This window comes from Geotrypetes seraphini, chromosome 4 (genome assembly GCF_902459505.1).
Source record: "Geotrypetes seraphini chromosome 4, aGeoSer1.1, whole genome shotgun sequence".
Lineage (NCBI taxonomy): Eukaryota > Metazoa > Chordata > Amphibia > Gymnophiona > Dermophiidae > Geotrypetes > Geotrypetes seraphini.
The window spans coordinates 277,119,104-277,134,774 of NC_047087.1; the positions used below are offsets into that span (position 1 = coordinate 277,119,104).

Consider the following 15,671-nt stretch of genomic DNA (forward strand, 5'->3'; position numbering starts at 1 on the left):
ATGTAAAGTAGAGATTCTTATACCAGCATTTTCCTGATAATAAAACTAGACTACATTGGAGGAGGGCGGTGGTCAGTGATAGTATTAGTAAGTGGGCTTTGTTGATTTTCATCTGTGAAAATGAATGCCAGTCTTAAAATGAAGCAGAATGTAATTTCACAAATGGTCTTGTAATGATAGCAAACAGACCTTGAAACTGAGATGGGCTTGTGGCAAACACACAGATGCATTCAGTGTTTTCCAGCAACATGGAGTGACTGCACATTCTGCTAAACAGTACATTGAGCTTATCACTAAAGGCTAGAGTTAACCCTTTTTTTGGATGGCTTTGGAAAACCTCCAAAAAGAAGACAAAGAAAGTCAAACTATTAATTTTATTTAAACTAGACCTATATGGAGGTACTTTTTATGTCCCTAGAGGGTCACAATCAAAGGGCTCCTTTTACAAAGCCACGGTAGAGGTTTCTACTGTGGGCCAGCGAGTTAAATGCTCCGACGCTCATAGGAATTCTCTGAGCATCGGACCATTTACCTTGCCGGCCTACAGTAGAAACCTCTACCGTGGCTTTGTAAAAGTCAGGGTAAGTTATGTACCTGGAGCAATGGAGGGTTAAGGGACTTACCCAAGGTCACAAGAAGTTGCAGTGGGAATCAAATCCAGTATTTCAGGTTCTCAGTCTACCCCACTAACCATTAGGCTACAACAGATTTTTAGGCTATAAGGCATCCGGATACAGACCTGAAAATATTTGACATGGGCAGTGCAATATCCAAGTGCCATTTAGTCAAATAAATGGGGTATCTGAAAACTGCACAGCCTGTTTGCAGAAAAAAAGTATGTGTGCAATGAACAAACACTTAGAGAAACACTGGTGTGCTCAAAGGCAGGAATAGGGGCAGAGGCAGGGGTAGCAACAATGTGCGTGGATTTCTATTTTGAAAATGAGAGGTGATTCTATAAAGAGGGCACCAACTTTTATTTATTTATTTACAAATTTATATACCGCATACAACTATACGGTTTCCATATCACATATATTAAATCTTATTTCCCTCCGATTATCACATATAACAGACATGTCAAGACAACATCGTTCATCATCCCTGTTATAATAGAGGATTGAGTACAAATTCAATCAATTCAGAAGTACAGACAAGCTTTAAATCATACATTGACGTCAGAAAAATTCTAAAAGGCAATTATCAACTGAAATATATCTTAGCATAAAGAAGGCATTAGCAAATAATTGAGCTTCAGCATTTTCTTAAAATTCATCCTCCCCATACAAAACCGCAGGATACCAGACAAGGCATTTCGTAGTTGTACGCCAGCCACACATACCATTGATGCTCCCATCCTAGCATTCATAGTCGACACTCTACCCTCCAAACTTAATTTCATCCCATTTACATCTCTAGGTATCAAGGATCAATGACCTGAAGACAGACATACAGGCCCAGTTGCTTATAGAATTCCTTTCAAGTTTAACGCATTCTGTTTCCAGATTCAGTCTTCAGGTTTCCCCTTATTCCTGGCTAGTCATCTGATCCCCTACTCACCTCAAAGGAGCCTTTGTTCCTCTCATCAACACTTGCCGACTGTGCCATCTTTCAGGCAGATGTTCTTGGATAATTACAGGGATTCCAGCTTTTCAGGAACGGCCTTTAGTCTGTGGAATTCCCTTCCACTATGGGCTCCTTTTACTAAGGGGCGCTATGCTTTTTAGCTATGCACACTATGCACGCTAACATGTGCATGCTAGTCTATGGCGCATTAGCGGTTAACATGACCGTAGATTTAGCGCACACAAAACACACATTAAAACGCTTAGTGCACCTTAGTAAAACAGGGGATATATCTTAGGACTGAAAAGTGTTTGAAAAATTATGTCTCAAGCTCATCACTTTAAAATGGCATTTGACACTACTCTTTTATAATTTTCTTTCTTTTTCTTTCTTGCTTATACAGTTTTTCTATTCCTCTTTACCTTTTGGTGTCTTCCTTTCTATTCTTCCCCATAATATATTGTAAATCTTCCCTTTCCTGTATAGCCAAATTATGCTTGTTTTGTCATGGTTGATTTACCCTGTCTGTCCTTATTGATTTTATAATTTTAAACCCTTTTCATTGTAAACCGCTTTGGATTAACAATCTTATTAATAATTGTGGTATATCAAATAAAGTAACTGTATGTGTTCCTGTGTCCGTACATGCATGTATATGCCAGAGAATAGTTAAGCTCTGGAACGCGTTGCCAGAGGTCGTGGTATGAGTGGATAGCATAGCTGATTTGAAGAAAGGGATGGACAGTTTCCTGGAGGGAAAAGTCCATAGTCTGTTATTGAGAAATACACGGGGGAAGCCACTGCTTGCCCTGGATCGGTAGCATGGAATGTTGCTACTCGTTGGGATTCCGGAATCTTGTTTACTCTGAGATAATAGAATGTTGCTACTCCTTGGGTTTTGGCCAGGTACTAGGGACCTGGATTGGCCACCGTGTGAACGGTCTACTGGGCTTGATGGACCATTGGTGTGACTTAGTAAGGCTATTCTTATGTTCTTAATATTCTAACTACCCACTATTCTATAAGATGGCCCTAGTGGGTCTTAGTTTGAAAGCAGGCATGTACATAGGTAGACTATGGACATAGGTGGACTATGGACATGGAGGAACACTATACAGAAAAAGGATGGAATCCAATTAAAGCAAGACTTTAATGACCTCATAACTGGAGTGAGCTTTGATGATAGCTTCAGAGGTTGGGAAATAAGACCAAGGCCGGGCAGACCTCTATGGTTTGGGTCTGGTAAATGGCAAAGGAGTGGCCTTCCACAGCAACTCCAGCAGTTGGTAAGTAGGATAGGTGCTGGACAGACTTCTACAGCCTGTGCCCCATAGTACTTTGTACTATGGTACTTTGTGGGGCTGATTCTATAAATGGCATCTAAATTGGCGCCTATATAAATCAAGAAATTCTTCAAACTCTTGTGAAACACACTGAAATCTTTGATACTTGGCTAAAACACAAGTCTGTATTAAACCAAACTAGGTAATATAGAGAGATACTGGGGTACTCAAGCGCTCACAGCTATAAGCCTGACATTCTTTTCAAGGCTAAAAACCACAAAGTGAGCTATCATCGGTCCCATACACTCTCTTCTTCGATAATTTTTATAAACTGTATATTTTTTTTAATATTTTTAAATAGTTTAGTGATCTTATTTGGTGATCTTAATTTCTTATGCAATACTCTCCCACTATGGAATATAATCATGAAGTACTTAGCTTCAATATTTATGCTTAATGACGGAAGATCTCCGTTTCGCTCCTATTACTTTTAGAAGGGCTTCATCAGGGAAAGCGCCAAAAGTAGCACTGTTTGCACCACCGGCACTACATAGTCAAATTGACCTGTTTAATGAAGAGTCTGCAAATGTCTGAGACACGAAATGACTAGCGTGTCAAGCTCCATCTCCTATATAAATCACACATGGGCGCCGTGTACAGAATCATGGCTAGCAGCGCCTATGTAAAAACTTGGGCGCCTGAAATGTAGGTGAGGGTTTTAAAGGCCTACATTTAAGATGCCTAAGTTTTTGGAGAATCGCGCTTAGCGGTGTCTAAGGGCCTCTTCTATTAAACTATGCAAGCAGTTTCTAGCGCGGGGAGCCACACTGAATGGCCCGTGATGCTCCCGATGCTCATAGAGTTCCTATGAGCATCGGGAGCAGTGCGGGCCATTCAACGCGGCTCTCTGCACTAAATACTGCTAGCGCAGTTTAATAGAAGAGGGGGAAAGTCTTGGTCTACACACAGAAATGTCCACTTAGGTGTTAGGCGCCTATCACCCAATTAATTTTTTTTTTTTTTAGCAATTTTTGAGCCTATTAAGGGTATTTTGCCAATTAAATTAGGCACCAGTGTTTAATTATGAATAAGTGGAATCTGTGAAGCGTGCAAGATTCAACTCTGGCCACCTTGTGGAGCAGACTGGATGGACCATGCAAGCCTTTATCTGCCAACATTTATCCCCCCCCTTTTATAAAACCATAGCGCAGCTTTTAGTGCCAGCCGCGGCAGTAATAGCTCCAACGCTCATAGAAATTCTATGAGCATTAGGGCTGTTACCACCGCAGCTGGTGCAAAAAAACGCACTATGGTTTTGAAAAGGGGGGAGGGTATTTTATTATGCATGTAAATTTGAGATTATTATAATTTTATCAGTCTTGGTGTAAGCATTTATATGCTTAATTACATGCATCCATTTGTGCTGCTACACTAGAATTCTATACAGGAAAATAGTTACTTTTCTTTATAGAAGAGGCTCCAGAAAGGCACTTCTTTGTGGAAATGTTCTTCACATGCATTCAGTTTCAGCTAAGATGCTACTGCAGAAAAAGCTGGGTGTTTTTTTTCAAAGAAAAGTAGTTATAGGCTTTGTATCTACCTGCATAGTTGTGAAAACTGCCCCCTTCCCCCCCCCCCCAACAATTGACTGGGGAATCAGGGTTGGCTTCGATTTGGTTTGAATATGGTAAAAAAAAAGTAGATTTTCAGATCTGAAATAATATAAGTAATTCAGTAGACTGTTTACCTTGTGCTGTTGTGAACTATTCTGGAGAATGCTCCTGTTTTCTGTAATAAGCAGTTACATTAGCATATTTTCTGTTTGGGGTTGCTAAGCAAAGTAGGATCTGGTGAATATTTGTAGGGAGGTCTCTGAAAAGTAACAAGAATGTCAAGAAATATTACAGTGTCCATAAGATAGGTGAAATAATAGTACCTATATCATGATTTTTGCACGCGTGCCTGTGCAAATGTGCTTATAGATAACGGCAAATGTTTGTACAAACTTGTGGAAGGGACTTTAATAGCTTGTGGACATTCATTTAATGTGTCTCAGACTTAATGTGAATCAGATAGACTTAATTTAGTCTATCACCACCTAACCCTTCTTCAGAAGAAAGGACAAATAGGAGCTCTCTTCTCCTTCAGCCGTATCAATGAGTACAAACATCTCTGAATTAAAACTGTGAATATATTTGAGCCAATACATAGCAGAGGTTATAGATTCACCAGTGTATGGCAAACACATACCTTCTCTATCTGTAGACTTTTTGAAATTATATACATAATATCGAGCTAGTGACTTCTCTAACTGGTGAGATAATATTCATATAATCAGGAGCTGGGTAAAAGGGAGCGGTAGAAGCAGAGGCAGCACTAGAGTTTATCCATTATTAAACAGTGATATTCAACTGAATAATAGGCCTAAGGTGTGGTCACCGCTCAATAAGTGTTGTGCTGTTCAAGGCAAAATATGGTACAAAGCTTTAACAATGAATCAGAAGCCAAGGAAGGACCTGAACAACGAGACGAAGACACACAACGGGGTAGTCATGAGGGCAGGATGTCAATAGATCAGCCAAAAAATCAAAATGTAACATGAATACAGACACAATATGGTCAAAAGCATCTTGGAAAGCATATGTACAAACAAGAAAACATCAAAACGTATTAATAAATTTGTGTTCACGGTATGAATATAAATAGAAATAAACATATTCAAATCATGACGTCACTAAAAAAACAGTAGATGAATAAAAGCATGTACAAAGCTTTAACAGCCAGCATAAACCATCCCCAAGTCAAAATGCTACCAGCTGCTTAAAAAATGGCCACTGATTGCATGTTAATCATGCATCAGCGCCATTCACAGAATTGGGCTTTCATCAAAGGTAGGTGTTGGAAATGTAGGCTGGGATTTTAAAAGCCTATATTTCTGGCGCCTACCTTTGACGAGAACCATGTCTACAGAGGCACCATAGAACGCCTAAGGTATTTTCTGGCATTAACCACACCTGCTTCGACCTTAGGCATTCTAAGGCACCTCCATAGATGTGATAAAGGTGCCATTTTTCTAGGAGCCGGTAGGCATCTACATTTTTATTTTAAAAGTGTCTAGACCAAAGGTCCCTCTATGTTGCTGGTACCGGGCATTTTTATACCTTTTTTGGCTTTAAACTTTCATACCTTTGGTCTGGACATGTTCGTTTTTATTAGGCACCTCAATAAGCTTGCTCGTATATTCTTTTTTATTTTGTTTTTTCTGCTTGCTCACCGGTTGCCAGTAAGATTGTGTATATAAAGAAGTGGCTTGAAATTTATCCTAGTGCCCTTGCCATTGCATGGTTTCAGTGCTTTTTTATTTTTGTTTTCATATTTCTCACTTTTTATTATTTATTTTGTTCAAGCACTTTAACTGTAGATTTTTATACTCATTTACATTAGGAGCTCCTCCTCTGATCAAAATTATGGTTTGTTCCGGTGCCTCTCGATACAGTGGTTTAGCTTCTCCATTTACAATGTTTTTTTAGAAACTCCCTCTTTGACCAAAATTGTGGTTTGTTCCAGTGCTTCTATATGTGGAGGGGCATAATCAAAAAAATGTTCTAAGTCCCTTTTTGGCCTAAGGCCCTAGGCGCCCAAAGTAGGCAGCAGGGAAATGTCCATTCTCGAAAAAACATCCAAACTGTATTTTTTATTTGAGAATGGCCTACCTGTACGATCAGACGTTTAATCGCCTAGACCGCCACTATGTCTATCTTTAAGCCCTATTCCCGAATAAAATTTGCCTAATTTCCAAATGCCCAAAACAAGACTTTTTAGGCATGAGAGGGACCAGTCCTTCGCCTAAAACCATGATTCTCTAATCGGCGTTTTTCATAATCACCGGTTAGAGAATCATGGAAATATCATCCTCCCCCCCAACGATCATGACAGGAGAGATGCCCAATCTCTCCTGCCCAAACCTGCTGCGATCCCCCGCATCCTTCCCCAGCAGAAGGGATGCCCAATTTCTCCTGCCGCAATCCCCCACAACCTTCCCTGGCAGGAGGGATGCCCAATCCCTCCTGACAGACCCCTCCCCCCGCAAGCACCGCCAGCAGGAAGGATGCACAGTCCCTCCTGCTGGACACCATGACCCCCCCCCCTCCCAGCTGGAACCCCGCCAGCCCAGCCCAGGGGCCTTAAATAACCTGGGACAATCAGAGCTTCTTTGTAGACTTGTAGAGCACATTTTGACATAGTTAGGGTTATATAATTAAATTAAAAGGGAGCATCAGGTATTACGTGCAGTGAAAGGGAGGATCTCCGTAGAGCATAAAATGTCCATGTGGTTTGAAAGGAGTAAAAGCAGATGTAGATATAAAAGCTCATTGAGGTCAGGATCTCAACATTTGTTGGAAGTACCCACTTTACAAGATGTTTCCAAAGCCACAATCCGTGTATGAGTTTTGAGTGTTGCAAGACCACAATTGTGGAATACACTTCCTGAGCAGGTTCATCAGATTCCTTTACTTTTATCTTTTCGTAAGTGTTTAAAGGCTTATTATTTTCAGGAAGCCTTTGATAGTGTGTGTGTGTGTGGGTGGAGAGAGATTGTAGTTTTTGTATGTACTACTCTTTGGGGTGATTTATTAGAGAATGCAATTTGAATAGTTTTATTTGTGATAATGTGTATGTGATTGGTTGTATGTTTATATATGCTTTTGTATGTTCTGTTGTAACCCGCGTAGATTCTTGGGATATGCAGGATATAAATGTTTTTTAAATAAGATATTATTAATGCTATTTCTGAAAGAAAAAAATTTCAGCTAGTGCGTTAATCCCTCTCTCACAGGAAATCAAGTCATGTTTGTGGAACTGCCCACACCTGTGATGTTGGTTGTTTCTGTTTGAAAGCTATTAGTGTTGAAACATTTTAAGAGTTCAACACGGTGTTGGATGTTTTAATCTGTGACTGACAGTCCTGAGATATGTCTACATGGCAAAAAGTTGACACTGGGCGCTGCAATGTAGAAAACCAGTTAATCGGTACAACTTTATGGCTCTGAAATATCTAACCTTTTTTTTTTTTTTTTCTAATGTGGCCAGTTTTCATTATTAAAGGTTTCCAGCAAATGCGGTGTTCTTTTTAGGCAGAAACCCAAAAAGGAATAGGACCTTGATGAAAGGGCTTGAACTATATAATACCTTAAAATTGTGCATAGATGAAAACCGGGAAAAGAGCAGCTTGTGTAACGCAGCAGAATACTTGAATAATTTGGATCGTTTCTTTTGTAGGTGATTCTGGGCTCGTACAATGCAAAACTGATTTCATCCATAGTCATTTCACAGATGAATGATGAGAGTAAGTCGGAAGAAAATGGGCCCGCTTTGCTTATGCAGCCTGTGATCACTCAGCCTAATGCTTATTGCATAAAGCAATCCTGGACTAATCACAATTTGATCAACAGTAATAAAGCATTTATAATAAGACCCAGCAAATTAGGAACTGAAACATCTCTAGCTAACCTGCACAACAGAGAGGAAAAGCCATATCATAAACAGAGAAAGGGATTTACATCTATAACAGTTACTGCGAGACAAATCCAACCATCTCCTAACCAGACTGTGTGCGGAGCTTCTGGGGACCCTCAGTGCCTGAAGTACAGCAATAGGGATCACCCACAAAATATTATCACACCTTCAGGCAGTGCAGAGCTAATTCATCAGCACTTTGCCTTACATTGCCATGGGCCATATCAAAATGGATCACCAGCAAAAGCACAACATCCAAATTTACATGCAGGACAGCAGAACCTATTGTGTAACCCTGGTTATTTGTCCTCTGTCAACCATCGGAAGAAGGTACAAGGTTCATTCAGCTCGCATGTCGACCTCAAGCTCTCTTATCAGAGCCCTAGTATCATCTATTACATAGATAAGTCTCTGTTTGTATCTTTTGACCAGTCTCAGATTGCAACCCAAACAATCTATAGATCAGTTTTGTTTGTTAACATACATTGCAATTCATCCAAGCCAACACCAGATGGAGTAAATGACTTAGCTAACAGAGAACCAATTGTAGAGCTACAGAAGAGAGCATCCCCAAAAGAGGAGAGCCTTCTTACAGCAAAGAACAGAGACTATATTAAAAACCAGATAAATTTAAGAAGACAGTGTCAGAGAAGAATAAAATGTGATTGTATATTTCCTGTAGACAATATGTCAATTGGAGATCACCCTACAGAAGCATATTTTCTAATGGCCAAAGACAAGAAGGGGGATGATAATTCAAATATACATTCATGTACTCAGCACCAGCACTTTTTGAAAGATTCTGATGGACATGTTAATGCAGGTGAGTGGTTTGTTTTCATAAAGTTATGTATTAGACACTACAGTATAACCTGCCTTCCCTTCTTTGTCCTCATGCTCACATTACTAGAAATCCGTATCTTCTTCTGAGTTCCTCCCTAATTAAAAAAAGTTATCATTATGCAAAAGAATAGCACTTAGTTTAATTACTACACCTACTCCTGTACTTTAAGAGGGTCTATTTTATGCAGAACATTGGGACCGGAATTCAGACATTCAGGTTGGGATGTGCTCAGTTCTGATAGTATTTTACAAAAGACTCTGATGAATGAAGAGCTTTTAAGAAAATACATGTGAGGGAAATGCAGGAGTGCCCAAGTGTTTGTTTACAACACTCAGCGGAAAGCTAAACTAAGGGATATTAGCCTTGAGAAAATCCTTTGGGTGAAACATGTCGGCATGATAATCCCTGCAAGTTAGACCACTAATACTAACTAAGCCAAGGGCTCCTTTTACAAAGCTGGGTTAGTGGTTTAACGCACATAATAGTGCGTGCTAAACTGTCGGCCGCGCTAGACGCTAACGCCAGCATTGAGCTGGTGTTAGTTCTAGCCGTGCAGCGTGAGTTTAGCGTGCTAAAAAGCTGCTTGCGCGAAAACCGCTAACACGGCTTTGTAAAAGGAGCTCTAAGTATTTCAATATCTTTATGATAAAGTTTGATATTTAAGATGAATTAAGTAGGATCCGGTGAGGAATTGGTACGTAATGCCAGATACAATGAAAAATCTTTGAGTATCGTGGTGGTACCTCTGAAGGTCTGTCATTATTGAAAGCACCAAAATCATTGTTGCAAGTGTGAGATTATGGGAGGTGATCTATAGTGAATCACCTTCTAATTTGTTATTTATTGAACTACTCTCCCACAAGAAATTTTTGTATACTAACCCATAGTGCTGTTCATTAATCAAGTGTTTGTTGGAACATGCAACAGGAACATTCATTGTCCAAATGCACAGAAAAGGGACAAGAGTGTGACATTTTCCATGTCAGTGGCAGCAATTAGATATAGATGCAGTAAATTTGCAACCTATATGTGAGACCGCCAACATATATGTCTATAGTTGGTCTCAATTTGCAAAATTATACAAATACTGTATTTTTCGCTCCATAAGACGCACCGGACCATAAGACGCACCCTAGATTTAGAGTAGGAAAACCAGAAAAAAAAACATTCTGAACCAAATTGTGTACTAATATATACCAGGCTCTGCACCCAGCCTCCCTCACTCCCTGCCAGGCTCTGTACTCTGGCTCCCCTTACCTGCCAGGCTGTTCCTTTCATTTTTCAACTACACACAATACACACAGCAGATATAAATTATCAAAATTGACACATTTTGATCACTAAATTGAAAATAAAATCATTTTTCCTACCTTTGTTCTCTGGTGATTTCATGAGTTTCCTTCTTTCCTTCTTTCCTTCCTTTCTTTCTTCCTTCCTTTCTTCACTCAGGCCCAACAATTGTCCATTTCTATTTCCTCCCTCCCATGTCCCAAGTTCGTGCCTCCTTACTGCCTTCCAGCCGTTGTCCTTCGTTCTCCCTCCCATGTCCCGAGTTCTGACGTCGAGAGAAGACTTGAGGGCCGGCGATGTGCAATTGCTGCATGCTGGCCTTTCCCTTCCCTTATTTGAGTTGCGGTGCAGCGGCGGCGGCGGACCTGGGCCAGAGGAGGAGGAATTGGCAGAGGGTAGGTAGGCTTCATCAGCACAACAGGGAGGGAGGAAGGCAGTGTCCGGCGCAGCACACTGGCCCTTACCTTCCCTTCCTGGAGTTGCAGTGCAGTGGCATCCAGCAGGGAGCAGTGGCGGCAGGCAGGCGGGCGGCAGGCAGCCCACGTACCCCCAACGAGTGTGACATTTTGAAAGGTACAACGGGGGGGGGGGGTGTTTTTAAAAAAGTTACCTTCGCTTCATAAGACGCACTGAAATTTCCACCCAATTTGGGGTGGAAAAAAAGTGCGTCTTATGAAGCAAAAAATACGGTAATTGTCACTGAGTAGAGAGGTCAAAGGGTTTTGTTTTTCTTGAGGCAGATACAAAGAATGGAAGATTAAGGAGAATTACTCCTTTTTTATTATTTAGTAATTTCAATTATACATATCAAGTATATATAGTATATACAAGAAAAGAATAACATTGGTGAAAATATTTTACATGAAATATTACAAATAGAAAAAAACTAATTCTAAAGTCCACTTCAAGGAGAGATTTGCATGAATATGCCTTGCACCCTCTCCTTGTGAGAGTGGTTCGGGGGGAAAAAAGAACACATACATCTGAAAATGACATATTTGCACATCAGGAGCAATCTATGTCAGAACTGCGTCCTGTAACGCGCCCCTTAGCAACTCGGCTTGCCCATTGCATTATGGCCACCGCAGGGGAGACAATAGACAGGGAGTACTTTTTGAGCCCCAGTCTCCCTTGTGTTCTGTGCAGCTGCACCACCTGTGCCCCTGGTGTTTTGATTTCCAACCTAAGCACATTCAGGAGAATGCATTTTAACACAGCTAAAGGCATGCACTCAGTGAAAGCCGGTTGTGTAATTCTGGCAGTGCCAGAGAAGGGCAATTGTTAACCAAGCCATTTTTACCCAGATAAATTTCTTTGATAAGGTGCATTTTACTAATTAATCTAAGGTCAGTACTGGACAGACTTGCACAGTCTGTGCCCCATATGTGGTGATTTGGTGTAGGATGGGCTGGGGAGGGCATCAATGGAAACCAACTCAGCCCACCTGGAACATGAGGATGTTACTGGCCAGACTTTATGGTAGAAATCCTGCAAACAGGATGGTTGGATAGGCTGGAATGAGCTTGGAACCTAGGACAATACCAGGTGGACTTTACAGTCTATGACCCAGAAATATCAATGAAGAGACAAGTTAATTTAATCATGTATTTTTAATGGGTATAACTAATGGACCGGCCTTTATCTGCCGTCATTTACTATGTTACAATGTTAATCCAAATGCAGGACTCATTAATGGGTTTAGAGCTCGCTAACTGTGCACTAATTTTTGCTGGGTTTTACTAAACCACAGCAGAGGTTTCTACCACAAGCCGGCAAGGTAAATGCTCCGATGCTCACTTTTCTTGACACTTTTCATTTCATTTCATATCACTAAAATGAAAAGTGTGTGTTTGTTCATATAATGTTCTTACTGTGGAATGTAGTATTTTCTTTAAGCCAGCCATAATGGGACCTGTGCTGTCCAAAGATTTGCACTTTTGACTCATCTGTCCATAGAATATTAACCCAAAAGGCTTGGTGATAATCCAGGCTCCTAACTGTTTAAATTGTGGTAAATTGCCTATCTGGGGCTATTTAATAGCTTTTACCCAAGGAATGCCGCCGAATATTTCATCTAAGTTAAAAAATGGAAACAGGCTATTTTTCTGGTGCTCCGGGGGTAGAGTAATAGGCACTTATGCCGATATCCAGCCCTTAACTTAATATGTTAACTGGACAAAGAGGACCACATAAAAATTAGACTTATCTTTAGCCGCACAGAGTTCAACCTATGATTCTTTTTAGCCTCTGATCCACGAGTTTATGTATCAGGACCTTTAGGGATCCCTGAAGAAGATAGTTTTGTCGAAACACGGACTGTGATGGGTCCATAGTCCCCAATGCTCTGTGATGGGTCCTAGATATTTCTTCAAGTGGATTTTAGGATTGTATTTTTAAATAAAAGCCTGCATCTTGAACATCATCCTCTCCAGTGTTTTTGTTCTTGTTTAACTTATAACATAACAAAATTTCTTAGACTATATACCACAGCAACCGTGCGGTTCTGTGCAGTTAACAAAAATTAAAATACAAGTATACATGGTATAAACACAATTAATTAATTAAAATATTTACCAAATAGATCAGTCTCCATAAATTTTCTAAAGGTCAAATAAGAAGTAGAGATAGAAAGATACATACTAATTTGTTTATCCCATAATGATGTCTGATACGCTAAGATATTACTAAAGAAGCGTTTTATACACACATCCTTTTACAGAAGGAAAATCAAAGAGCCGAAGATCACATAGATGTTTTCTATTGGCAAATATAAAATGATCCATGCGATAACTTGGTAATAACCCACTGAGAGCCTTGAAACAGATACTGCCAAACTTAAAAAATCACTCTTACCTCTATTGGCAACCAGTACAGTTTATGATAATACTGCGTCACCTGATGGGATCTTTATGTTATGTTATATTTACCTTATCTGATTAAGAGTTGAATTTTGGATTTTATCTGGATAAATGCTGACTGGCTGCACATCCTGAGATTGTCAATGCCTGCACCCGGACATGACCTGTCATATCTTGGCATAAAGCTGGCGGTAGGAAAAAAAAAATATTTCCGACTCCTACCAATCAAAGCATTAACTTCAGTGTCTTCTACCCCCCCCCCCCCCCAATCAAGTTCAGTTTATATTAATAATAATAATTGAAGTCGCCATCTTTTTAAGATTCCCTTGGGTATCTTAAAGGTATCAATCCTTTAAACATGTTTTCTTTTACCCCCTCATACCTTACTGCATTCCTGGCAACTAATCGTATATCTGAGGATCTTTTGGTTTCTTAATAATATGCCTCCTTTAATGTTTGAAGCTCGTGGTGATTATGTCAGTTAAAAAGAGTTTCAGTTTCATTAGTTAAGGCCATGTGTGCTCTTTTATTTTTGTCAACTGTTTAGGACACCTTAAGATCCCGACTGAACAAGGCCCTAAAAGTATAATGCCATGGGTGATTTCTTCCTTTGCCTAACATCATAACAACTAGCACAGACAAAAGCCATTCTTTAGGTTTTAAAGCATTATTACCGAGAACCATCATAGACTATCATTTTCTCACTATAAAAGTAATGGCTTTCAATAACTGAATATTTCAGCTTGAATTGTTTGACTGATTGAAGGTGAAAATTTTCATGGCAGAGCAATATTGCATTGCCCGACACATTTTAATAAATGCTTTAAATTTCATAACCTGAAAGCTCCAAAGGTCCCAATTTATCAGGCTATTTTTTTTTTTTCCAAAAAGGCACAATGGTGAGGCAGGGATGGGCATGGCGGAAGCTGTAGTAAAGCTGGCCCTAAATCAAGTCACAACAAAAATAACACAGATAGAGTGAAAATCCAGTAGTATCAGTCAATCACGTTTTCACAAGGACAGTGCAAGGTAAAGGAACAGTGCTTATACACAGGCCAGAACTAATATATCAGGGGAGGAGAAAGCCTCGGACAACAAACCCTCCCACCATCCACAGATGGGATTTAAGGTGTTCAGGCTAAACCTCATTGACATAAAAAAAAAAAAAACCCCACCCCTGAAATTTCAAAACTGGCTCTGTGCGGTGCAAAATAGAGTTAAAGCATTTAAAGATAGATGAAAAAAATCAACTTATCTCACACCTAAATCAAGTCACAACATTCACATTTATGTCTGATTGTAAAAATGTTTGCGTTAAAATTACTTTCTTCCGTTTTTTTGTTATCTGAGGCTGTAAAGACACTGACAAGCAACTTTTCAGTACCCCTCCAGTCCCTATAAACCAAGGTTGGGCTGTGCTTCTGGCTATTTTATTTTATTTTTTTTTCATTTATACTTGGTAGCCTGCCTTTTCATTTTCAAGCCAATGTCAAATTATGTACAATTACTGGGAGCCACTGAAAAGTTATCAACAAAGCTGGGCCAGTCTCCATCGAGACCTTTTTCAGAAAGTGCGTTAGGGACTTAGCGCGCGGAATAGCACGTGCGAAAATGCCGTGCGCGCTAGCCGCTACCACCTCCTCTTGAGCAGGTCATAGTTTTTGGGCTAGCGCGCGCTAATCCGGTGCGTGCTCTAAAAAACGCTAGCGCACCTTTGTAAAAGGAGCCCACGGTCCAGCAATTTTCTACTTTTTCACTCCATATTTTTCCAACGGCACGAATTAAGGGGACAATGGCTGGACTACTTGTATAGCCCTCGACAGAGACTGCTCCAACTTTGTGGGTTGGGCTGAGAACTTTTCAGCGGCCCCCTCGTAAAATAGCAATGTAATTAAAACTTGCAGCAAACAAAACAATGAAATAATACTGGGCAGACTTGTACGGTCTGTGTCTGTGCATGGCCGTTTGGAGGAGGATGGGCAGGGGAAGGCTTCAATGGCTGGGAGGGTGTAGATGGGCTGGAGTAAGTCTTAACAGAGATTTCGGCAGTTGGAACCCAAGCACAGTACCGGGTAAAGCTTTGGATTCTTGCCCAGAAATAGCTAAGAAGAAAAAAATTAAAAAATTTAAATTGAATCAGGTTGGGCAGACTGGATGGACCATTCGGGTCTTTATCTGCCGTCATCTACTATGTTACTATATGTTTTTTTTATAATTTCCACATAATCCACAGCTCGAACAAGCTAGTGTGAAGATGCCTATGTAAACAGTCAGGCTTTAATAACTCATGCATTTCTTTCTCACTTGAAAGAA

The 15,671-nt window shown here is 40.2% G+C and overlaps 1 protein-coding gene across 1 annotated transcript in view; it reads left to right on the plus strand.

The window, feature by feature from the left end:
- C4H10orf90 (chromosome 4 C10orf90 homolog) overlaps positions 1-15,671 on the plus strand; it is a 374,134-nt gene that overhangs the window by 260,556 nt on the left and 97,907 nt on the right. Inside the window, exon 3 of the mRNA XM_033940326.1 lies at positions 8,130-9,189. Within this exon, the coding sequence (XP_033796217.1) occupies positions 8,130-9,189 (1,060 nt within the window). The remainder of the gene's footprint in view (positions 1-8,129; positions 9,190-15,671) is intronic.